This window comes from Eleutherodactylus coqui, chromosome 1 (assembly GCF_035609145.1).
Source record: "Eleutherodactylus coqui strain aEleCoq1 chromosome 1, aEleCoq1.hap1, whole genome shotgun sequence".
NCBI classification, from domain to species: Eukaryota; Metazoa; Chordata; class Amphibia; order Anura; family Eleutherodactylidae; genus Eleutherodactylus; species Eleutherodactylus coqui.
The window spans coordinates 401,491,109-401,517,924 of record NC_089837.1 but is presented as its reverse complement, the minus strand read 5'-3'; the positions used below and the strand labels follow the sequence as shown (position 1 = coordinate 401,517,924).

Genomic DNA, 26,816 nt, shown 5'->3' with positions numbered 1-26,816 from the left:
TATTTAAGAAAAAAGGTTTTAGAGGCAAATCCTTGTTTGTTTTCTCTGCAGTCATGGTTCTCCCCATTCCTGTTGTGTGTAGTTACAATACTCATTTCTGGAATACATTACTTGCTGTGAAGAACTGCTTTGGTAGGTTTTCACACAAACCTTCAGCATGCCTTCTTTTGCTGGGTAATTTCCTGATTTAGCGACATGGATGGATTTATTCTGCGTTCCCCGCGGCGTAATAAAGCAGCTATTAAGTTCTATCGAACCTTATAGCTCAGTCCTCATATGCGCGATTCTGCCGCGGATTTACGCTGTGGGGAAAAAAAATCGCGGCATGTTCTATTTTACCGCGTTTTTCTGCGGCGGGAGCTTTCCATTAATATAGTATTAATGGAGACCGCGGTTAAAAGTGCATTTTTCTGCGATCACCCGCAACATGTGTCCCATGAACCTCACACTCAAAGTGTAGATCCGCGCCACCATACAGGGATCCGAAATAGAGAAATAAGGGGATTTTTACTCACCTGGTGCAAAGCGGGATCCCCACCTCAGGGAGAAAAACCCGCTTGCACCGATGATCCCCGGTCACCTGTAGAACTATAGATGTTCTTCTTAATGCAAGGTCCCCAAAAATCCTCATAAGAGGAGATGCAGCAGTAGAAAAAACCCCAGTGGGTGTTGTACCACACAAATGGGGAAAGAAACAGATATAACTCAGTAAAAAATTCCTCCTGCGCTCTTAATCGGGGTTTTTTGCAAACCAAAAGGGAAACTAAAAAGTCTCCACAATGAGGAAAATATATTTAATTGTACAATAAGTACATAAAAAACATATGACTAATAAAAATTCTTGCAACGCGTTTCGGCACTATACCAGTGCCTTTTTCAAGCATGACACATTAAAACAAAGCATCTCTATTTATAGGATTACTTACATTTAGTAGTCACGGAGTCCGGAGCCTGCATCGTGGGACGCCAGTCTCCCCCTCGCTGACGTATTGATCAAGCGTCGGGTAGTTAAATATGACGGTACGATAAAGTTACGTCATTTACGTAGCTACGCAAAAACTTACGCAGTTTACGTAGCGGTGTCCGTACGTGCTGAGATCCGGACTCCGGCTAGTAAAAAATGTATTAAAACTGTGCTAAATAGCAATATACTTACAATCATGTATAATAAATCAATACATATTATTAAATTACAGTTTTTTCTCTCAAAACTCTATTAATAAATTATCCATCTCCATAATTATAATATGTATATAATAAACCTAGCATTATTCCCATTCTTAATAACAACTATATAAATAGACATGAAGGAAAGATTTTTTTACAGATAAATATACTAATAAAAGGATAAATACATGTCAAACTACTGTTATAATATGCATAATCTCTACTTATATCTACCAAGTAGTAATTAAAACCAGCTGTTATATACAATTTGATATTCTCCTGCAATATAGTGTCCCTCATATTTTTTCTAACACCTCATTCAATCCAACCGGTACTAACGAATCCATTCTATAAATCCAGAACATCTCTCTGGCTTTTAATTGTGCAAAAGAATGGTTGCGGATATGTTCCAGTGGTGTGATGCGCAAATCCTTGGGGTTTTTTTGATGTTCTGTTGCAAAGTGCCGTGAAACACTATGTTTCATATAACCCACAGATATATTAAATCTATGTTGGTTTAATCTAGAACTTAGAGTGTTAGTAGTGCGACCAATGTATTGCAATCTACATGGGCATTCTATTAAGTAGATTATAAAGCGGGAACAACAATTAAGGAATTGGTTTATTTTTATATTTTTCTTTTGTCTTTTACAATAAACCTCTTTCCTTCCTTGTCCAATACTGTCGCAACACTTGCAGCGCTTTCTTCCACATTTATACACTCCAACCGTTGTGGGTATGCTGTGTTTTTTATTCTGAAATTTTTTTACCGGATTTGAGGGAGCTAATGCGTTTTGTAGAGTTTTATTCCTACGGTAGACGATTTTCGGTTTATTCTGAATTTCTCTATGAAGTATTGGGTCTCTCATCAAGATTTCCCAATTTTTATTAATAATTTTTTCTATGAGATTATGCTGTGTATTGTATTTTGTGACAAATAAAACATTCTTTTGGGTATCAAATTTATCTTTTTTCTTCTGGGTTTTTTCTATATGATTTGAATCTATACTAGCTTTATGGTAAGCGGCTTCGATCAGTTCAGGAGGGTACCCTTTATTTTTGAATCGCTCCTTTAAAATTAGTGCTTGGGATGAATACATACTTGTCGAGGAACAATTTCTGCGTATCCTCCTGAACTGACCGAAGGGGATATTGGTTTTCCACTCTTTTTTATGACAACTAAAAAAATTTAAAAAACTGTTACAATCTGTGGGTTTAAAATGGGTACGTGTCTGTATTGCACCTTCTTTGGCTGTTAAAACCAGATCTAAAAAAACTACTTCAGTTCTACTTATATTACTCTCAAATTTCAAATTGAATTTGTTGTCATTAATCTCGAATAAAAACTCATTCAGATCTTCCAAGGTACCCTCCCAAATAAATAAAATGTCATCAATGAAACGCCTATAAAACGAGATTCTCTCGTCATAAAAAACATTTTTTTCGAAAAAACCCATAAATAAATTAGCATAACTAGGGGCAAATTTTGTCCCCATTGCTGTACCCCTAGTCTGCATATAAAATCCTTCATTATAGGTAAAATAATTGTTATTAAGAATAAAACAAATAGCTTCTAATAAAAATTTTTTTTGTACAGATGGCATAAGGGGGTCACTCTCTAAAAAATATGATATCGCTTCCAGACCTAAATGGTGTAAAATATTAGAATAGAGGGAGGACACGTCCAATGTCACCCAAATTGACGTGTCTCTCCAAGTGATGTCTTTTAGAAGGGTTAAAATATGCCCCGTATCCTTAATATAAGATGGTAAATGGATTACGTATCTCTGCAGATGTTTATCAATATATTCTGAGAGGGGGCTTGTTATCAGAATATATTGATAAACATCTGCAGAGATACGTAATCCATTTACCATCTTATATTAAGGATACGGGGCATATTTTAACCCTTCTAAAAGACATCACTTGGAGAGACACGTCAATTTGGGTGACATTGGACGTGTCCTCCCTCTATTCTAATATTTTACACCATTTAGGTCTGGAAGCGATATCATATTTTTTAGAGAGTGACCCCCTTATGCCATCTGTACAAAAAAAATTTTTATTAGAAGCTATTTGTTTTATTCTTAATAACAATTATTTTACCTATAATGAAGGATTTTATATGCAGACTAGGGGTACAGCAATGGGGACAAAATTTGCCCCTAGTTATGCTAATTTATTTATGGGTTTTTTCGAAAAAAATGTTTTTTATGACGAGAGAATCTCGTTTTATAGGCGTTTCATTGATGACATTTTATTTATTTGGGAGGGTACCTTGGAAGATCTGAATGAGTTTTTATTCGAGATTAATGACAACAAATTCAATTTGAAATTTGAGAGTAATATAAGTAGAACTGAAGTAGTTTTTTTAGATCTGGTTTTAACAGCCAAAGAAGGTGCAATACAGACACGTACCCATTTTAAACCCACAGATTGTAACAGTTTTTTAAATTTTTTTAGTTGTCATAAAAAAGAGTGGAAAACCAATATCCCCTTCGGTCAGTTCAGGAGGATACGCAGAAATTGTTCCTCGACAAGTATGTATTCATCCCAAGCACTAATTTTAAAGGAGCGATTCAAAAATAAAGGGTACCCTCCTGAACTGATCGAAGCCGCTTACCATAAAGCTAGTATAGATTCAAATCATATAGAAAAAACCCAGAAGAAAAAAGATAAATTTGATACCCAAAAGAATGTTTTATTTGTCACAAAATACAATACACAGCATAATCTCATAGAAAAAATTATTAATAAAAATTGGGAAATCTTGATGAGAGACCCAATACTTCATAGAGAAATTCAGAATAAACCGAAAATCGTCTACCGTAGGAATAAAACTCTACAAAACGCATTAGCTCCCTCAAATCCGGTAAAAAAATTTCAGAATAAAAAACACAGCATACCCACAACGGTTGGAGTGTATAAATGTGGAAGAAAGCGCTGCAAGTGTTGCGACAGTATTGGACAAGGAAGGAAAGAGGTTTATTGTAAAAGACAAAAGAAAAATATAAAAATAAACCAATTCCTTAATTGTTGTTCCCGCTTTATAATCTACTTAATAGAATGCCCATGTAGATTGCAATACATTGGTCGCACTACTAACACTCTAAGTTCTAGATTAAACCAACATAGATTTAATATATCTGTGGGTTATATGAAACATAGTGTTTCACGGCACTTTGCAACAGAACATCAAAAAAACCCCAAGGATTTGCGCATCACACCACTGGAACATATCCGCAACCATTCTTTTGCACAATTAAAAGCCAGAGAGATGTTCTGGATTTATAGAATGGATTCGTTAGTACCGGTTGGATTGAATGAGGTGTTAGAAAAAATATGAGGGACACTATATTGCAGGAGAATATCAAATTGTATATAACAGCTGGTTTTAATTACTACTTGGTAGATATAAGTAGAGATTATGCATATTATAACAGTAGTTTGACATGTATTTATCCTTTTATTAGTATATTTATCTGTAAAAAAATCTTTCCTTCATGTCTATTTATATAGTTGTTATTAAGAATGGGAATAATGCTAGGTTTATTATATACATATTATAATTATGGAGATGGATAATTTATTAAGAGTTTTGAGAGAAAAAACTGTAATTTAATAATATGTATTGATTTATTATACATGATTGTAAGTATATTGCTATTTAGCACAGTTTTAATAAATTTTTTACTAGCCGGAGTCCGGATCTCAGCACGTACGGACACCGCTACGTAAACTGCGTAAGTTTTTGCGTAGCTACGTAAATGACGTAACTTTATCGTACCGTCATATTTAACTACCCGACGCTTGATCAATACGTCAGCGAGGGGGAGACTGGCGTCCCACGATGCAGGCTCCGGACTCCGTGACTACTAAATGTAAGTAATCCTATAAATAGAGATGCTTTGTTTTAATGTGTCATGCTTGAAAAAGGCACTGGTATAGTGCCGAAACGCGTTGCAAGAATTTTTATTAGTCATATGTTTTTTATGTACTTATTGTACAATTAAATATATTTTCCTCATTGTGGAGACTTTTTAGTTTCCCTTTTGGTTTGCAAAAAACCCCGATTAAGAGCGCAGGAGGAATTTTTTACTGAGTTATATCTATGAACCTCACACTGAAAGTTTAATAAATACAGTAAACCACAAATGTTTTCGTATTTGGGTGAAGCTTTCTCCTCAGTCATTTAGATGTAAACTTATCTGCTTGGCTAAATGATTCCTTTGCTTTCTTTAGCTTATGATCAGATAACTGGATATTTCTGAAATGCGTGATGCCTTCAAGAATAACATTTTCTAGGACCTTAAGCAGCAAAATATCCCCATACCATCAAACTCCTTGACTTGTGTATTGCTTGTTCTTATTGCAGATTGGCATATTTCCTTTCTGCAGGCATATTAGGATCTGTATAGTCCAAAAAGTTAAGTTCCACTTAATGCTCACACCTCCATGGGGTATCATCCTAAAAAGCTTTGTCGTGATCCAGTTTTTAATGTAAGGGGATTTGGGAAATGTTTCTATCCACTTCGTGAATGGGATCTAATCCTGGTTTTGGCACTACATACGACTCACAAAGAGCTGTAATATGGCAATGTGGGTCAAGCCTTACACAGTTTATCGAGGACACACACATCAGTGTAGACACACTGCCCTTTACCCTGGGAAAGCCTGCAAAATAGATCTTTTTCACAGAGCAATTGGAAGTACTGCATTATCTACATTACCATAAAAATAACGTGTTCTTCCAACGGAGAAAGCCTACATCTCTGTTTACCCTGCACTTACTGCAGCTTGAAAAGATTGATGTAAAGGGATTGGCTGCTTTATGTGTAATCTCACCAATGTAAATATGACACTTATTAGAAGTTCTGCATGAGTTTCTGCTACTGTAAAACCACACTCCTTAGCAAAGTCTTCACCCCTGACCACACAGGCCTGCCCTGCAGTAGTTAGGCTCCATGGGTCACACGTGTCCATCAATAACATGCATTGAAACTTTGCATGTGCTAGTTTTCTGAATGTTCAAAAGTGGCACAACCACAGATTAAAGTTACGACCAAATACGTTCAGCATTTTCGTAGGTCTTGGACATCTGGGAAACGACTGTAGTGCATGTGCAGCGAGTTTGTATGATGCTAGTAGGTACTGAGCCTTATGTTATGTTTACACAGAACGGATACGTTGCAGAATTTGTGATAAACAGTCTTGAAATCCACAAGACATAAAATTGATGTTTGTTGCTGATTTTGTGACGAGTTTTTGTTTTTTGGCTAATGGTGCGTTTTTCGGTGAGGATTTAAATTTCTGTTCTTTTACTTTACTCAAATGCGAATTTTCATGCGGATCCGCACTAAAACCCGCAATACAACCAACATTTGGGGATTTGGCTATTATCTCTGTTAAATTCTGTGTGAAAAACGTGCAGAAAAGGCGTAGACGCTGTTTTTTTGAAACATTTAAAATCTGATGTGCAAGCAAAATTACGCAGTGGATATTTTCTGCTCTGTAAAGACAAAAAAAAAAAATCACTAAAACGTATTCATTCGGCTTGGCTTTTATAACACTGTAAATTCGGTAGCGTACCAATCCTGTGTGAACATAGCCTTAGGCTACATCCCCGCAGCACAAAAATACTGCATAATTTCCACATAATTTTGTGAGTATTTTAAAAATCTGCGTATCCACTCCTCCTCACCGCTGCAGTCTTTGCGCATCCGGGCACTAGGCGACCTGTGCCACTGGTCAAGTAATGCGGAAGTGCTAATGGCGGCGATTTTGACTCTGTTCTCGTTGTGCAAATTCCGCACCATTTTTGTCTCAATATGACACAGACTTAGTACATAGGTAAGGCCCGGTTTACACAAGTGGAATTTGATTGCGTAATCAGTGGTGAATGGAGTCAATGAAAGTACATTGATTCATTTCCAGTTCCATAATACGTGTGTAAAAAGGAAAGCAGCATGTTCTATTTTCCCACGTACTATGTGGGATAGAGCCCTATTCTCTATGGGTGCGTAATGAGCACTGTACATACACAATTACATTGCGGCGTTTATATGCAACATCGCTAAGTGACAGAGTAGGAAATTTAAGAACTGAAACCAGGAATACTGTACATGATGGTGTCTGTGAGATACGCTGCCATGCGTAGTGCACAATCGCTGCCATACATGGTGGTATACCTGCTCATCACCGCTTCACAGAGTGGTAAAACACTGCGATATAAACAACATTCGTGTGAGACCGGAGTAAGTGATTACAATACCAGAGCAGAAGGGTAATGTATTGCAGAAAAGGAAACACTTGAAGGGAGGCTCTAGTGTCCTGTTGTACCGCCTCTAGCTTGGATACAAGATGTGATACAGGCAGGTGTGGAGGCTCTAGTACCCTGTTGTACCGCCTCTAGCTTGGATACAAAATGTGATACAGGCAGGCATAGAGGCGTACAGGATCTATAGGGTATAGTGTGGTATGTTTGCATCCCAACTGATCCCACGTTTTCAGCCAAGTGGTTCGACAGACACCGGGGCCTGTATTGAAGGTGCCACCTGTGTCTGGATAGTGGACAAGAACAGTTGGACCTGCTCATGCTTGTCGGACAGTCAGACGATCTTCTCTACTGGTGATCTATCAAGGGTATTCTGAGCTCAGTCACCTTGTGTGCCCTCACACATTCACTGGTCCCAACACCTCCTAAGTCTAGTCAGAAAGTCCCAGGTGCTGGCAATTTGTTGATACGGCCATCCAGCTTCTTGCTATCCAATAATGCCCCCCTCTCAAACTCTGTTAACTGGGTAAAATCTTAGATTGCATCATAGAGCCATGTCTAGTGGTCAACAAGCTCTACACGAACAGAAAAAGAGGTCCACTACACACAAGGAGCCTCTGAGAGCCTTTCTATAGGCCAAGGGTGGAATCACGTTTAGGGTCTCAGGTGACAAGACCATTGATGTAATCACACCACAACTCTAATCATTTGTATACCTGTCTGAGATGTAACTGCAGGATGAGTTTTTCAACAAAATGACAACTTCTAGAGGCTGGATTTTTTTTAATAAGGAGTGGCCATTGGTTTGTGAGCCGTGTTTCCAGCTGTTTTACTTTATGCAATGGTAGAAATGGATACAAGCAGAGGGAAGAAAGAAATTTGTTAGTAAAATACATTTCTTCTCACTGCTGGTCTCAATACATGAAGCAAAACAAATACGGAAGGAAACCCAGAACACAAATAGGCCCATCTATCTAAGCAAGTCCTAATGCACAGTAAAGTATCTCGTGATGAGCGGACTGAATGATCATAAAGCAGACTTTCTGACAGTACCCATCTTTAGTCTTTTTATAACAAATGTACATTAAAAGCTTCAGCATTAGCTATACTGTATTTTTACATTGCAAAATCTGTCGAGAAATACATTGGCTGCATGTAGCATTTACCTCTCAAAGTAATAGAAGTAGAAAACAACTTTACCTGCTATGTCATTTACTATATACAGGTAACATAAGGTTAAAATGTAAGCATGGTCTTTTAAATAAGTCATCCTGAAACATTATGTACAGAAGTGCTCTCCTGAAGACAAACACCAGAGGCTCTGGGCGTACTTGAGGAAATTCTGTAAAAATGATGCTATATACATACATCTCTGTACACAAAACCTCAGTGCAGCTTTTATGCCACCTCCCAGAGGAGTGAGATACCTGAGTATTCAAAATAGTTTCTTTCACTTTATCACAGTACTTATTATACATTTGTCATATTTGCACTGATTACAAAAAATAAAATCATAAAAACTATAGCTTTCAGTGAGTGGTCAGTGGAGTCACTGATCATTAAAGCTACATCCACATTCTGCGCCTCGCTAGAAGAAATTGGAGAAAGACTGTAGTTTGTCCGCCTTCTACAGAAAACAAAACTTCAGTGTGTTGAAGGATCTGCTCCATTGAGAGAGTACCTGGAAGAAAGAACAGGAAAAATGACAACTTTCTAGCCAGGCTGTGTTCTAGCTAATCCTTAACACCCCCATTACTTACACTACATTGTACTCCTTACTGCCCATGGATCTACCATGTAAACCCTGGATGGCTGCACAGATAGCACTCAAGGTGCCGGCAGTCCCGTGATTCACCCATGTGACTGCTTCCCCAGCTTCGTCCTCTGCTCGCAGGCACTAAAAGTGTATAGCACTTGAGCAGATACAGGTAGCAGAATCTCCGGTATCTGCGCAAGTACTAAACTGTGTTCTATTTTTAAGGCATTTTAGCGCTCCTCACCAATAATGAGGAGAGCTAAAAGCTGGCGTCAACCGAAAACCAAGGTGAAACACGGCAAAGCACCGCGATTTACATTGTTTATGTATGAGGGAGGCCTTGGGCCTCATGTCCACGGCACACACGGATTTCTACAGCGAAAGACTTGCAAGTCAGTGCGGAAATTATGCTAGCCGCCGATTTTTGGATGCGTTTTTGGTTTTTTTCTGCGTGGATGTATTGCAGATCATCCGTGCGGAGGGAAAAAAAAAAAAGCAAGCCCAAAGTCATTGCCTTCTCCCTCCTCCCTGCTGTGTCTCCAAGCAACTAGAGAGGTATCTGCCTACAAATCCGCAATTGAATTGTGGATGCCTTGTGGATTGCTCGCGGCCATAGAGAATAGTGGAGCCCCTGTGTACGCAATCCGTGCTAAAATAGAGCATGCTGTGATTTCTTTTCCGCAGAAGGCATCCGCAAGTCAAATCTGCATGTGTTAATTGAGGTGTGGACACCCATGCTTCCCTATGAGCGCCTTGAGCTGAGGATTTTCTGCGGGTGCCCCAATTCAAATCTGCCCGTGGACACTGGGCCTTATTCACTCTGACTGGAGTTATATAAAAAGCAAAAAGCTGCTGCCTCCGCTGTTAATGTGGCACACAACAAGTTGGTTGGGAAACAGCAGGTTTCTTATCTCAGCCAGCAAATGCTGACCTTGGAATACCCCTTTAAAGTTCATGTCAGAAAATCAACATTAAATTGAGATATTCCATAAATGCACCATAGATTTGCCTTGCAAAGAGTAAAATCGGTGTGTTCTGGAGGGCTTGAGCTGTCCTTGGATTAGATGAATGGCTGCCATAAAGTATTAAAGTGGAAATGCCTGTTTGGCAGTGGTTGAGCGCAGGACCAATTGAAATCAATGTTTTGAAAGAAGTTTTATCTGATGAGAAAATGCCTTTAATAAACCTTATTTTTTTTAAAAAAAGCTGCTTCCATTTAACATTTTCTTGATGTTGAATTTCGATAACTGATCTGTATTAATGTGCAGCCATTTAGTTTTAAGCCCAAATATAAAGCCATGGAATCCATCAATGGACCCTTGAATGCATGTTTAATGACATCTGTCCCCTCCATGTTGCAGAAAACATGATGTCTGTGTGAACAAAGCCTAACCGTTCGGAGTATGTGCATTTAGAACTAAATTTGGTCTCGCCTAAAATCCCACTATCTTGTATGTGCAAACAGATTGTATAGGGGATTACCTTTGAAGTCGCATAAGAAGTTGTGATACCATTGAGTCAGAGATGCCTGGACAGGCCTCCTCAGCTAGGTAAATTGCCTTTCGGAGTTCCTCTATAGATCCTACATTGCCGCCGCTGGCTTGACTTCTTTCTTTCAACTGACAAAGAATGTGCCATAATTAATGTAATTCTGCAACACAGTATTTCACTCAACCAATTCCCCCACTGTGCGTTCCAAACCGTATTCCATTTGTAGGACTATGCAATAATGAATTATGCACATGTTCATATTTCAGTCCACACTGCTCAGTACCTATAGAAGTCTATGGAGCCCTGCTGGTTCAGTAATTTGACCAGACGGGTAAGATAACTGTGATGTACCCAGAAAATAGCTCTGTACCCACCAAAACCTGCTTCGTACAGAAGTAACTCTGTGCCCAAATGAAAAACATACATTTTGGGAGAACGGGCTCACCATGGGCCACTGCTCATAGATAAAGCAAAAACTAATAGTTGTGTTGAGCACGAAGTGTCTTGCTGTGAGACCAGAAGCTGTGTACATTTTACTCTCAGCTTCCTTCTTAGGAAAAGGTTTATAAAACAGAACGAAATAGTATATTCCATGATGGCAGATATGAGAATAAAAACTTGCACCTCCAACATACCTCAGCAAACAGCGGGGACATTATTGTTGACAAGCACTGAGATAACGGTCTTTTTTGGAGGTCTTTAGGCTTGAGGATGAAACAAAGAAAACGGAAAATTGATTTTAAATTCTGGTTCTGCTAGTGAACATAACGTGTAAAGTTTTTTTTATTTTCAATTTGGACGTGCATAAATGGCAATTCCCCAATATAACGTTATGATTGGCTAATAAATTCTAAGACTGCAGGAGTGTTTAATAACATTATAATAGGAAATGGCTGTTCATGCAATTACCAGCCCGTAGAAAAAAATGTATCGTGTCATTTATGTGCCATGAGTTATGCTGTAGAAAAAAACTAAAAAAAAAAAAATAGCAGAATTTGTGTTTTCCCCCTCTGCCCTCCTAAAGAAATTAAGAAAAGTTTTACAACAGATTATATGTACCCAAAAAGGTACCAATAAACTATAGTTTGCCCTCATACGGGCATGTCGACAGAAAAATAAAAAAGTTACGGCTTTTGAAAAGTGGACATGAAAATCACCAAAAATTTGTTGTCTTTGTGGCCAAAAAGGCCATGCCCTTAAGGGGTTAAATGGCACCATTAAATAATACATCTTGCCCCACAAAAAGCAAGCTCTCATACGGCTAAATGTACAGAAAAAGTAGAAGCTAACATTTTTTTTGGAGGATGAAGGGAAACGGATTATGAAAAAAACAAAACCTCTCTGGTCTTGAAAGGGTTATGGTCCTTTTACACAGGACAAGCAGTAGGGCAAACGATGCCCGGCAGCTCGTCCCAGGGATGCTCGTTCTTGTGCCGTTACACAGGAGCGAGTATCGCTACTATTGCTGTTGGAATTGAGGGGGAGCAGGATGGGTAGCGTTCTCCCCCCACCTGCCTCCATTCACAGAACTGAACGACTGCTGTTTATACTGAACGGCGCATCGGTAAATTTTCGACATGCAGAAACTGAGCGACAGAAGAATTCTCATTCCGTCGCTGCATGCATTTATATGGGACGATCATCGTTAGGATTATCGCGGGCGCTGGGAATCTGAACAATGCTCATCCCATGTAAAAGGGCATTTGGGTAGATTTTATTAAGAGTGACCGATAACAAACCTCATTTTCCTCCAACTCCTCGAGTTGTGCTGCACCATTATTCATCTTCTTCAGATCTGCCTTTTCCATTGTAAAGATCCAACGCCCTTTATCAGTTCCGCCTGAAGCTTGTCCTTCATCTTCCCTTAAAAAAAAGAAAAAAATATAGGATTTAGAAATATCTAAGATTTTTATAGTCTATGTGTTATCAAAACATACAGGAACATTTCCTGTCATTAAAAGGGGTTTTACCATAAATTATCCCCTATTCACAGACCTAGGGATAACTTGCTGATTGGTAGGGGTCTCGCTGCTGAGATCCCCGTTGATCTGGAGAACAGGACTCCCGTGTCGCTCCCGCTCTCCTATTACTGATGGGGTTGCATCTTCCCCAGCAGTGATATCACTCTGAATGGAGCGCTGGCCGAGCATGAGTGGTCAGCGCTCCAGTCATTTCAATGGGAGTGACGGAAGCATCCAAGCAGGTGCTAAGACCCCACTGATCAGCAAGTGGATAGGGAATAACTTGTTATTATGGTAAAACCCCTTTAAGTACACCACCAAAAATGCATACATTTCCCACACTTTATTTTAGAAGACATGTAATATCCATTCACTTACCCTTCTGAATCAGAACTTGAAGCCTCATGACCTTGTTCCAACTTCCACCGCTTGTATCTATCAATTAGATCTGTTAAATAAGAGGTCTTTTTGGCATTGCGAATAATAAATTTATGCTTCAGAAGTTCCTTTGCTGTAGGTCTCTGATGGAAAAAAGGGAAAACAGAATTGAGACTATAACTTCTTTAACCCCTTTGCCCTATGTGATGTTCATGTACATCACCGAGGGGTGGGTTGGGTATGAAGCGAGCTTCGGAGCCAAGCCCCCTGCATACCCAGCGGCTGCCAGCTGTTTCTGACAGCTCCAATCGCGGCTGTTGGACAGCTTACATGCACGTCAATCCTGACTACGGCATGCAAGTGTCAGCCGGAGGCGGCGTCCCTACTCCAACTCATCATCAGCCCCCTATAATGGGATTTTGGGGTGAGAATGGTTGCCTTGGTAGCCCTGGGTTTAGGCTTCTAGCACTACATTTATTTAACCATGTTAAGCCCTGTAGTATTGCAGTATATTGTAAAAATGATCAAACAATTGAAAGTTCAAGTCCCATGAGTGGACTAAGAAAATATGGAATTCAAGTTGCATAGAATTAAAAAAAAAAATGAAACCCAAAAAGGCTGGTAGATAAAGGGTTACAAATATGTGGTGCCATGTTGGTAACAACGCTCAGGTCAGTGATTAACATCAGTAGTCACGAGCTTAGATGGCACATGATCAACTGCCCAAAGTAAAGAGAGACTGATCGGGATCTTAGAGGGGCAAGTATAGTTTAGTATTTTAAGATAATGCAAGTGTTTAGGAAAAAAATGTCACTGGACGACCATTAAGATCTAACCACTGTATAGCTGATACATGTTAGATCGGCGGGGTCCAACCTTTTGGGCACTGCCATGTTACAAGGAAACTGAGTGAAGGTAGCATGCGCTCTGCCACTCCATGGAAGCTCTACAGAAGTTATGGGAACAGTGAAGCATGAACCCGATCATGAAAGCCATTCATCGTCTACGAGGCCTAAATATTCAGTGTGGAGAGCAAAACAACGTATGAAATGTTTCTCAATCGTAGGAGCGGTGTTAGGCTCTGTTTTACACCATCATGGCTTCCGTTATTTACAGAGCTGGTTATGACAGATCTGTTGTGCAACAGTTTTTGATGAATGCAATAAACTTATGTTCAGCTACATTTTCTTCATACTTCTGTTTTAATGGGAGTTCTTCTGTATGAAAGGTGTACACACCAAGTTCTGAAATGGCCATACATTACTGCACCACAGCCAGCACTAGATCTAGGGCCCTTCTACATGGGCTTAATAGCCGTCCCAGTGATTATATCACTCCTATGCTTTTACACAGTAGCCATGATTGCTCAGTGAATGGAGAAGGAGCGAGTCGGAGATTGTTCTGGCCATCCGTCTTCATTCACAGTAAACAGGCTGATCGTCATTGGATTTTTATGCCTGCATGAGCCGAATGACGAACAAATTATGGTTCATCATTCAGATTGTACAGGCGTTTACATTGAACAATTGTGGTTCAGATTCTCGCGATCTGGCGACAATAGTGCTGTGCAAAAGGGCCCTTACTGAGAAGCAAGTTAAGAGGATCTGCGTCAAAACGCAGGCATTGAAAAGAATGTACTGTTGTTTTTTTTGTTCACACTTGCCGATACAAATTACGTATTCTGCGAGTGGAGGAAAAATTGGAGCATGCTCTATTTTGCTGCGGACTCCCTCAATTGAAGTCAGTGGAGGAGGTCCGACCTGCAGCCCATACGTAATTAATATTTCAGATGGGCTGCGGGTACCCGCGTCATCACTTAGTGACGGCGCAGGAAATATAAACATTAAAGGAACAACTGTACCGGGCATGACAGACGGCAAGCCGCTGCGGTCATCTGCTTAATAGAAAAAAAGAGCTACGCAGGATCGCTGGCCGGGCTCACAGGCGGAATCTGCTGCGGGCCTCCCACATGCGGAATCCGATACACCCGTGTGAGCCCGGCCATATGAAGACAAAATTGCTGTATAAGTAAAAGAAACTTAATTACCAAATTATGACTATTGCTTTAACTAACAATGAATTAGTATATGGCCGTTTTGTAGCTTTTTAGGTTTTTATCAACAGTCATTTACCATGAGGCTTGAAATAAAAATGCCAGACAGACATCTAACTAGAGGAAATAGATGTTCATACATGGAGCCAGGTACACAATGGTAGGCATTATAGAGGGCTCTATTCAACAAGGTACAACATGGTATCTGTTACATTTATCACAGTTTTAATATAAACATCTTTCTCACACATACCTTAACCCATTAAGGACTAAGCCCCGTAAATTTATGCTGCTTGGTCCTGGGCTTTAATTCCAGCCGATAGTAAAAATACAACATGGGATTAAAGCTCCTCTCCTGCAATGTAGCGGAACAGGTCGGGTTTTTAACCTCTTCTGCCTTCTCTCTTGCAGGACACACAGCGCTCAATCAGCATTATGTAGTAAAGAGAGAAGGTGGAATTGTTATTCCACAATCTGACCCAGCGATCATGTGATTGTCAGGTAGCCCCTGGCACAGTAGCGCTGCAGGTTCCTAGCAGACCTCATCAGCTCTACCAGTGACTAATGTCACTATAGGGGGATGATTTACCCTGTAAATGGGGCTCCTGTGGATGTCCCAGCTACAGTGGAAAAGTGTGTAATAACAAAAAAATACAATGTGAATGTTCCCCATAGGTCTTATATGACGTCATGGAGGACATAGATGTTAAATAACTAAAATAAATAAATATATATGACCCAACACCAATCAAAACCGTTTGCCATATGCGCCCTGCAATCCGAGACTATACAACTCATATACCAGAACTTATATACTTTTATTTTTATTTAAGCGAAAATATACTCATTTTAAAAATAAGTTATGAAATTTAAAAATTCATTTTTCAGCTTTTTACTCCTAATAAAACTAGAAAAAAAACAGAAAAAAAATCAGCGGAAAAAATATTTAAAAAATAGCCCTGTAGGTCACAGAAAAAGATATGCAAAAACAAATTTGGTAGCTGAAGAAAAAAAATTAAAAATAGGGCAATAAAACTACCACATAGGTAAAATCCCCGCCACGGATTTTCCATGGACATGAGGCCTAAAAGTATCTGGTGCTTTTGGACCATAACAACCTGGTCCTTAAGGGGTTAGAGGAGAAAAACGAAAAAAGTTTTAGACTACTTTCACACGCAGCGAAACTTGCCCTGTACTTCCACAGATGATTTTGTTGCAAATATAGCGGTGGGAATTCACTCATTACATTCAAATAAATAAAATCAGTGAATTTTCTGCCACAAACAGAGTATGATGTGGATTTCAAAATCCGCAACGTGACTTGCATCAGCCATGCATTTTTTCTGCTGTTAGTAAATAGGGTTTATTAAAACCCCCTTCGCTAACATTGTATCACACATAGTTGTGGAATGTAACTAGGAAGCAGAGCGTGAAACCGGTCTTACCTCCTTCAAGTTGTGGGACAGGGCAATAAAATGCAGAATAACAATAGACAGAACTAATTAGCTTATTCAATATGCCTGAAACACGATTTATAGCTAGCATCACGGGCAATCCCAAAGTGAGCCAGGACTTTACAAGCAACATATTACATACATGGAAAAGTCCAACCATAACAGGAAACTTTTTCAAGACTTACAAAGCTGGGCTCTTTGTTTAGGCAGGCTTCAACAAATTCTTTGAGGAGTTTGCTGTAGTTTCCTTCAAGTGTGGGTGGGTTACTCTTAGGAATGTGGAAAAGCACTTTCATAGGATGCAATTCAGAATGAGGTGGTTCTCCTTTAGCAAGTTCTATCGCAGTAATACCCAACGACCAGATATCAGCCTATTAAATAAATAAATATTGTAAAACAGGAATAATTATTTGACCTTAAACAAGAGAATTATTTATGTAATACAATCTTTGTGTGCCAAATACTAGGAATAAAAACCGCTGGTGTGAACCCAGCCTAACTCTTCAATACCTTATTTGTATAAAAGTGGATGTTACAATCAAATGCAACCACTTATTATAAAAGAGTTATAATAGAGTTAGAAGGGACCTCCAGGGTCATCGGGTCCAACCCCCTGCTCAGTGCAGGATCACTAAATCATCCCAGACAGATGTCTGTCCAGCCTCTGTGTGAACACTTCCATTGAAGGAGAACTCCTCACCTCCCGTGGTAACCGGTTTCGCTCATTGATCACCCTCACTATCAGAACGTTTTTTCTAATATCTAATCTGTGTCTTCTTCCTCTGCACTGTGACAGCCCTTCAGATATTTGTAGACAACTAGTCCTAAACTTTTGAAAGAAACTAAATGCTGACAGCTACTTGATCGGTTATAAGAAGTTCATGATACAATTGTGAATGCTAAAAGTTAATGAAAACTACGAATGGCATCCATCAATGTGTGAATGAAATGACTGTAAATAGTATAACGCTGCACCCACCTTTCACCAGCCTGGCTGAGACATACACTGTTCTTTGAGTTTTTCCATATGTAGAGAAATCCAATTAACTTCCCGTTATTTAAAGAGTACCTGAGTACTTTCATGCTATAGGGCTTGTGCTCCGTCGGCCATTTTCAGCTCCTCCCAGCAGTTCAAGATGGCCTCACGTAGCGCTATATGGGGCTTTCTTCAGTTGCCGGTAGAAGCCGAAAATGGCCAACGAGCGCTCCAGCGTGAAAGTGCAGGTACTCTTAATTGGGCTACAAACCTTACAGTACATTAATATTAATAAAATGTGTGCTAAGCAAGTAAAGTGTTACTGAATGAAACAAGGAGGCTGAGATTTATGGTACTCGAGAGCAGATGTCAATCCTCCCATCTGAGTGTGAAGAAGCTCAACTCTTCCGAACAGAATGGTTTTGTCTTTAATACTAAAATATTTCAATTGCAGCAAAACAAGCCCTGTGATGGCGCTGTACACGTTCCAGAAGTTGTCTTACAGGTTTGCTGTGTTCCTGTGTGTCCCATCATCAATATTCATGAGGACTTTGCCACAGAACACAAGTATCTCAACCCTTAGTTGGAAACACAAGTTCTTTGTGTACAGACAGTGATTCATTATTCATTATATTACATGTGATCTTTAATTAACATTAGACACAAGAAAAACAAGGACAGTAACCCTTTCTCCTTACCTTGGAATCATATGCCGACTGTTTTATGACCTCTGGTGCCATCCAGAATGGCGTGCCAACAAAAGTGTTCCTCTTAATCTGAGTATCAGTTAGCTGACCTGCTACACCAAAATCAGCCAATTTAACCTCTCCATGCTCAGATAATAACACATTGGCCGCTGGAAAAAAAATATCAAACATTTATTTCTCTATCATAAACACGGCAGTCCTCCTGTACTTTACGTCTGATGCCATGTTACATACAGACCAGGGCTGTTGGCAGCACAATGAACTTTGTGGATACCACAAATTGTAGGTAGTAGGAAAACGGAGTAAGTTCAGCGTAGAGGAAAAAACTCTTTCTCTGTATTGACTATGGTCTATGATTAAGGGCAACGTGCTTGCCTTAAACATGTACGACAGTATATGCCTCTTGTTCCTCCATTTCTGTCTTGATTTTTCAAAAAGAGAGAGAGTTATTGTGGTTTCCAGCCAGTCCTTGCATGGGAGCGACTGCAGAGGAGCTGGTTCCTGGTTTGAATTTCAATTATAGGTGGTAGATATAGATAGAATACATGGGTAAAGCTGGAAAACTCCATATAGTTTACAACCACTCTGACATGCCCCTAGGTTTTGTATGGTAGTGAGTAAATGTCTGTATATGTGAAGTCATTAGACCTTGTGGTCTAGTGAAGATGCGGGGAGACAAGTTGAAGAACAGAAAAGTGAGTCATCACTTACTAGTGTGTAATGGTGCAGTCACTTAGACTTACTCACCTTTAATGTCTCTGTGAATTTTCTTTTCTGAATGTAAATAATCAAGTCCTTTTAAGATTTCTCTTAATATTGTGGCAATTTGTGTTTCATCCATCTGACCAGGTTCCAGCTGCCAAGAATACAATTTAACGATATACACTTTACAATATACATCACAAAACAACGCCTCCAGTGTACTATACTATTCTAAAGCCCAGGGAGGAAAATAGGTTTACCACATATGTAGGGAACGAGGCTAAAGATTAAGGGTGAAGTCACACGAACGTATATCGGCTCGGTTTTCACGCCGAGCCGATATACCTTGTTCTCCTCTGCAGGGGGGGAGGAGGGAAGAGCCAGGAGCAGGAACTGAGCTCCCTCCCCCCTCTCTGCCTGCTCTCCGCCCCTCTGCACTATTTGCAATGGGAAGAGGTGGGACGGGGGCGGGGCTAATTCTCGGAACTTAGCCCCGCCCCTTCCCATTGCAAATAGTGCAGAGGGGCGGAGAGGAGGCAGAGAGGGGGGCGGGAGCTCAGTTCCTGCTCCTGGCTCTTCCATCCTCCCCCCCCCTGCACACGAGGACAACGTATATCGGCTCGGCGTGAAAACCGAGCCGATATACGTTCGTGTGACTTCACCCTTAGGGCGCCTACCCACTTGCGTTTCCGATTTTCGCGCGTGAAAAACGCGATGTTTCGCGCGTTTTTTGCGCATTTTTCGCGGCGTTTTATGCAGCCCTCCATTAACAATCATGGGTGCATAAGAGAAAAATAAGGACACATATGCAACTGACAGTTCCTATGTGAAAAAAACCCACGAAACGAAAAAAAAAACCAAATGGACAAGAACACATTCTATACTAATTGCTCTTGAGAAAAAACGCAAAACATCACAGGAAAAAAAAAAAATCGCAAGTGGGTAGGCACCCTTAATGAGAAAGATCAATTAACAAGTCTAATGTAAAATATGCCCAATGTACAACTGATGACAATTTACTTTCCATTAACAGAGTTACTTAGAACCAACTCAAGAGTGATGACAAAACAGAAATGGCAACATACTCACCTCACCTAATCCTCAATTACTGCTATACTGCTGCTGCCTGGTCCCCCGCTAGTTTTCACTCCCTCCTGCAGCAAGCCAGCGAGGAGATCACTGACACCACAGACATGTGACAGCTGCAGTCAATCATTGCCTCACTACAGCTGGTGACTGACTGCAGCGGTTTAATGTCCCCGATTCGTCATCACTGGCTTGCTGCAGCAGGACGTATAGAGCTGGGACCGGGCACTGGCGTTATGGGAGCAGTAGAGGATTGGGGAGGCAAGTACGTTTTTTCATGTTTTGCCACTCAGAACTGCTTTGAAAAAGTGTTTTCTCCCAGAATAACCCCTTTAAGGTCTTTAAGTGACCAGATCAGCAAAATCCTATTCCATGTATATAAAATATGACAGAATTCTCTTCCCCAGAAAACCATCCAGCAAACAATGATTAATTACACCAGCAAGTCTATTTATACAAGAGCTGCATGAATAGCTTCTATTTTAGACGTCATCTAATTATCTAAATTGTGCAATCAGCTGCAGTTTCTTTTTTCATGAAGGTCACGTCTAGAAATCATTTTTTGTATCAGCCAGGAATGTAGCTACAGACTGAAATAAAACACATCTTAGGTAGAAAGGAACCTTGGTAAATATACACACCAGATCCAAAGCTGATCCTCCTCCAAGATATTCCATAATGATCCATAATTTTGTATCCTAGAGAAATACAGAATGACAATTTTTTATGGCGAGTGAGAAAGCCTGTACAATCAGCAAAGTCCCTTAGAGTCCTTTTACATTAGGGTACCCCCCATGAAGAGTGCCAATTGAGATTGGTATTCATCTGCCAGGGCTTCATAGAGGACTGTTAAGAAATTGTTGGGGCATTATTCGTCCCAGCTAGGAATTTCAGCATTGTTGGCAGCACATCCCCTTTCACACCGCAAGATGAGCCACCAACAATATGTTTTATGTCATAAATCAGGGCTCCAGATGGCAGCCAAAGTGGTTGTCAATGGTAACAAGATTTTTCAATCTTGTTGCCATTTGCGACAAGCCCTGCAGTTGCTGTTCCACTGCTTTAACTGAGAAAAAATATTTCCTCCCTTGTGTCTAGTAAACAATATGCTCATCTGCTAGATCTGCCTCACTCCTGCTATTGTAAATGGAGTAATTTGGGGAGGGGGTACCTGGCTTCTGTTATTGTAGTTGGGGTAATTTAAGGGGAATGGGGGTGGCTCTTGTTATTGCCATGGAGGTCCTGAATCCCGCCAATGTGATTTGGGTGGCGTGACAATGTAAGTAGGTATGTCTCCTGTTAATGAGACGGAGGGCGGAGCTCCCGATATGTATACTAGGGAGTGGCAATGTGTATATTATACTGGGGGGAAACTCACTCAATGTGTAGAGGACTATTGGAAGAAGAGCTTTGAATGATCAGTATGTAGAATGTACTGGGCAGGTGGCACTCTGGGTGTATATATAGGTAATGTACAGTACAGTAACTTTTTTTTAACACTAATTATATTTATTTAAATTTGGCTCCTAAATATCTCAGTATAGTAGGCAATGGCTCCTGGGTAATTCATTTAGTTGGAGTATTGAAGATGCAATCACATAACAAACAAGCATTTCCTTGCTTACAGCTCATTCAGACAAGCGTGTTTATGTGCATACATACGCACGTGCAAAAACCACGCGTCTATTACAACCATTTGTTTCCTATGATCTGTTCACATGTCCGTGTTTTACAGGAATGCAAACGCGCGCACCTGCAAAACATAAGACATGCGTGCACTATAGGTCCGTGGTGCGTGTAATTATTCCCCGCAGGGAGTCCCCTCATCACTGAACACTGTGCTGTAACAGTGTTCAGTAACAAGGGGAATCCCCATGGGGAGTAAAGAATCCCCTGCCACAGCTGTGACAGAGGATCACGACGTTGTCCTACTGAATTCAATGAATGGCCAAGCGCTGCCTGTGATTGGCTGAGTGCTGTAACCAATCGCAGGTAGCGCTCAGCTGTCATTCAATGAATGGCTGAGCACTGCCTGTGATTGGCTGAGTGCTCAGCCAATCAAAACACAGCAGGCGGGGATTTAAAGAGCTTCAGAGCAGTGCAGGGAGACAAGCGGCAAGACGCGCCTGAGCCCGACAGCGTCGGAGAGGTGAGTATGTATATTTTTTTTTACACATGCTAGGGATGATTTTCAGGGAAGGGCTTATATTTAAAGCCCTTCCCCAAAAATCACTGCTGGGGTTGCCAGCAGCCCATTGCTTTCAATGAGACCGCCAGCAGCAGCGGCGGCCCAATTGAAAGCAATGGTACACGGAGCTTCATTTACGCGTGTTTTTGCATGTTTTGTGTGCACCTATGTACGCACATAAATACGCTTGTCTGAATGAGGCCTTAATAAGTGACCAGCGGATTTTCACACGCCCTCATGATCGGACAAATAAATGTTCTTTCCATATCGAGCCTTTGAAAGAATCTTAGCAGTGCCGATCTTCAATGCACCATCACACCTACACATTGTCTGGGTATTACATGGAGGAAACAGAGCATTACATTTGTATCAAAGCAACCACCTTCTTGCAAAAGGAAATTCGTCATAAGATTTGCTGAACTACTGGAAATTGCAGATTACTAAAATTGAACAGCAGTATTAAGCCGCTCCCACAGGGGCACGATTTTCTGGCTATGCGACAGCACTACAAAATACATGTTCGTGAAGCCCACGCTTTTCAATGGTTTCTTTCACATTGGCGATGTTTTCACTGATGCTATGTTGCGAGAAAAAAAAAATCGCGGCATGCCCTATCCTTCTGCGATGTGCTATTTTTTATATTCCCTATGGAGTCTCCTTGTTTGTCACATTGCAAAGCACGAACTTGCGATTTTTGTGCGATGCATCTTTAACATTAAAAACTCCTATTGACTTTCGCGATAAAAACATTGTGCGATTTTATGTGTGAAAGAGGCCTTATAGCTCGGGTTCTTTTATTAAACGATGTCCTTGATTGTCGCAGGTTTTAGTTTAGGATGAGGAACCGCTGGATATCTAATTACATGAGCTGGGGAATTTTATGCACGAGACCACAGCAATCTCTTCCCTGAACACATTTCGTATACAATAATATTCAGTTTTGCCCCAGCAGGTCCTCAATTCGAGGTCCCCATTATCCCTTTGGATAGCTAATACATATTTGTATTTACTATATACACATAATTGTATCTTTTTTCCAATTCGTAGACATTGGTAATTGTAACATTATTAATAAAGTGAGCAAATACTTTAGAAAAGGCTATGTAGGACTTGCTCGGTGGACCATAAATCATAAGATGCCTTGTATAGTCTGTATAGTCCTGCAGAACCTTCCTGCCACTTTGCTTGGAGCCAACCAGAACATACCTTACAGTGCTAGGAGACCATGACAGTGGAACAGCCTCAGCTGTCTCACTAGTTATCCTCCTGCTTAGTCCTCAATCACACTTGTGTATTTGATCAGTCAAAACCAAGAGAGAGTCCTAAACACAACAGCATTATAATGGAAACATTTAGGCTGGCTCCACAGGGGCGAGAAAATCGCGCAATTTTCACCTGCTGTGATGGTCAGTAAGAAAGCAGAATACGAAACATTGGTTTCCTTCCCATCTGCGATTTTTTTTTCCACTGATGTGATGTTGAAGGGGGAAGGAGGGGTAAAGATCGTGGCTTTCTGCAATATGCTATTTTTTATCTGCCATGTATTCCTATGGAGGCTTCTTTTTATCTCATCGTAACGCTACAAACGTGCGTTGCGATTTTAACATTACAAAGTTCCATTAACTTGCGCGATTAAAAAAAAAAAAAAAAAAAATCAAGCGATTTTATTGCAGGCGTCAGCGATGCGATTAGAGATTATTCTCCAAAAAAGCATCGCTGACGCTCACAAATCACAATGAATATAGATGCGATTTTGCCGCAATTTTCTTGCGGCAAAATCACAATCGCCCATGTGGAGACAGCCTGATACTTTTCACTTGATGTGGATCAAATACACAAGTGAAAGAAACTTTTTAATCACTGATTACCAAAAAAGTAGACTCTATAGAGCTGAAGTTTCCCAGAGTTTTTCTTTGAAGTGATCACGAACTGAACACAACACTGGCGCACAGGAACAAGTCATTCTGACCAATCAGGTTCTACTTTTCATTTTTCAAAGACATTTTGGAAAACAAATGCAGAAACCGTATTGGTTGCTTGGACAACTGTTCTACGTCTCATTTGCACTGGTTTAGAGGAAGCTTCCCCACAGTAAAGTTTTCCATGACACATTGTTGAACTTGCTTGTGTGCCTAGATGCAAAATGTTCTGGTCAGCCTGCAAACATCTAATATAAAGCAGCCTACGGGCTTTTTCTTGTCCCACACTTTGACCCCTTTGCATGACTTTTGATGGATGATGCTGGTGTCATTAGATTTATTACATCCTCACCACTGCCATAAAGTTTGATACATTGTGTGACCTGTCAGGCGAGGTCCAAGTTCTTATGTTGTATAGCGGTACGGTTGTGCTTCAGCCAACAGCGCCGCTAGAGAGAGTTTGGGCTCCTGCACATTGGCAAAAACCCCTGGATGCGAGGAGTTTTCACATGGAAACAACTTTGCATCCCTGCGTGGCCGAGGGAATCCCCCGGCGCGGGTGTCACAGCCGCAGCAGAGGATCGCGATGTTCTGCCAATGTTTTAAATGGGGTCGACGCTGCTGCCGCCAGCCCCATTGAAGATAGTGGTTGATATCGGAGTAAACTCTGTCCTGAGACAGGAGAGGGTATGTTATCTGCTGTTCTTCTCTGACGCCCCTCCAATCTGCCGGTTTCGGGCTCTGTTTATGGCCATCCAAGATGGCTGCAGCAGTTTTGTATCCATATGATGCACTACTCTCTGATTGGGCAGTGCTGATCACATGAGCTGCTGTTTCCAACCCAAGAGCAGATATAGTGCATTAGTAGTCTAACACTACCAATGCAATGTGGGGATTAGGTAGTCTGAAGATTGTCGCCCATCTTGGACGGCTGAAAACCAGATCCGAAACTGGTAGATCAGAGGAACAGCAGAGAACAATGGCAGATAATATGCCCACTCCCCTCCAGTCCTGGGACAGGACTTTGTCCTAAAGCTGGGGTATCACTTTTAACAGTTGAGGAATATGTTGGTTCTCTTCATGTAATTTTATTACATTTTCGGATCCCAGTTTTTAAAAATCCTGGTGGGCTCCATTCCTGCTTCCCGACATATCAAACACATATATATATACTGTTATTACACTGTGACCCTTGAGAAGACGGCTATATTATAGCACTACCTCTGCACCAGCTGATTTCAGCTCTACAGCCCTTCAATACTGATACTGACTGTAGTGCTCATCAAATGGGCGAACCTTTAAGACATAATTACGGTACAATGACTGCCATCGTGATTGGGGCAGGCCAGAGCTTAACTACTAAATGGGCTTGCCATAAAAATGGCCTGTGCATATTCCTATACCTAGTCATAATGCACTGGTATACTAGTCTTTGGCAATGTTCCTTATGAGTTATAAGTGATCAGTGAAACTATCATGTAATTAAGATGACTACACAGTTCTCTCGTCATCAAGGTTTCAAGTAACACAATTAAGGCTTTAAATAAACTTTAAACATACTATATAAAAGCAGGAAAAAAATAATATGCACAAAAACGGTTTTATTTATGCTAATAGCTACTCATAAAATGTTCTTGCATTTGGGAACAGAATAGACTATTGTAAGCTTTCATGTTTATTACTGGTCTCGAGTAAGTAGGTTGCTATATTTGTAGAGATACAAGCAGTAACACCCTTGAGATGCCAGGTCAAGGTGATACCTCCACCCAACGCCTTCTGTACAGTCATACGCTTGTAGTGCTGGCAGATGTCACAATTGTAATGCAAAAAAAAGTGCTGTCATTGAGCAACCACTAGATGTAGAGGACGGAGGGCTATGAACAATTACAAAACTTTTTAGGTTATAGTAGATTTTAAGTAGCACATTATTCATTCGTATGCACCTTGTTCTGCGTGATCTACAGTTTAAGAAGTTCCTTTAATGACTTTACCTTTCTTTGTCCTTGGACATGATTTGTGAGAGTTCAGACATGACTCTTAATAAATACGTGTACACCCCATGAAATAGAACATTGCACTGTGCCAGTCCTCTGTCATTCCTCCTGGAAATATATTAATACATTGACAATTGGGTGTTACCATTCCTCTTGTCAAATCAGAGTCTCCCTACAGTTTGGATAGGGCGATGTAAAGGCATGCCGACACCCCCCAGGTGGTAGCGCCCAGTTATTAACGTATTTAGAAATTTCTAAAAGGAATAAACACAGGAACAGGACAATGCAGAGTTCCAATGAATGACGTTCCAGAATAGCTATATGATAAGGAATACAAGTATTTACTAAATCACGGGAAACATTTTTGGGCAGTTCCGTAAAATAAAATCACTTCTTTTTTTTATCATTTATTTTGGATACGATCATAGACGGTGGTGTGAGATGTGTGACAAAACTGGGAAAAACACTGGATAAATCTTTGCCCCCCTAGTGTAATACTATCTCACGTATCTAGTAAAACGTGGTGGTCTCAGCTGGGTTGATTTTAGATGTGGGGGGCTCCGGTGTAATGTTCAATTTTCAGTCAGTGGACTGTATGAGGTCCTACAAGAGTGTCATGTCATACACATCATGCTGGTTACCAGATTAATTGTACAGCGAGTACGAAGACCTTGGATGCACAACTAGGACGCATAACAACAAACACACAT

General features: G+C 40.5%; 1 protein-coding gene across 1 annotated transcript in view; it reads right to left on the bottom strand.

Annotated features, from left to right (window-relative positions):
- Positions 1-8,481: 8,481 nt before the first annotated feature.
- STK24 (serine/threonine kinase 24) overlaps positions 8,482-26,816 on the bottom strand; it is a 49,101-nt gene continuing 30,766 nt past the window's right edge. The window contains exons 3-11 of the mRNA XM_066580301.1: positions 20,647-20,703; positions 18,965-19,073; positions 18,209-18,366; positions 16,720-16,905; positions 13,028-13,170; positions 12,428-12,551; positions 11,324-11,392; positions 10,680-10,816; positions 8,482-9,122 (exon numbers count right to left, since the gene is read on the bottom strand). Of these exons, the coding sequence (XP_066436398.1) occupies positions 9,086-9,122; positions 10,680-10,816; positions 11,324-11,392; positions 12,428-12,551; positions 13,028-13,170; positions 16,720-16,905; positions 18,209-18,366; positions 18,965-19,073; positions 20,647-20,703 (1,020 nt within the window). The 3' untranslated portion in view covers positions 8,482-9,085. The remainder of the gene's footprint in view (positions 9,123-10,679; positions 10,817-11,323; positions 11,393-12,427; positions 12,552-13,027; positions 13,171-16,719; positions 16,906-18,208; positions 18,367-18,964; positions 19,074-20,646; positions 20,704-26,816) is intronic.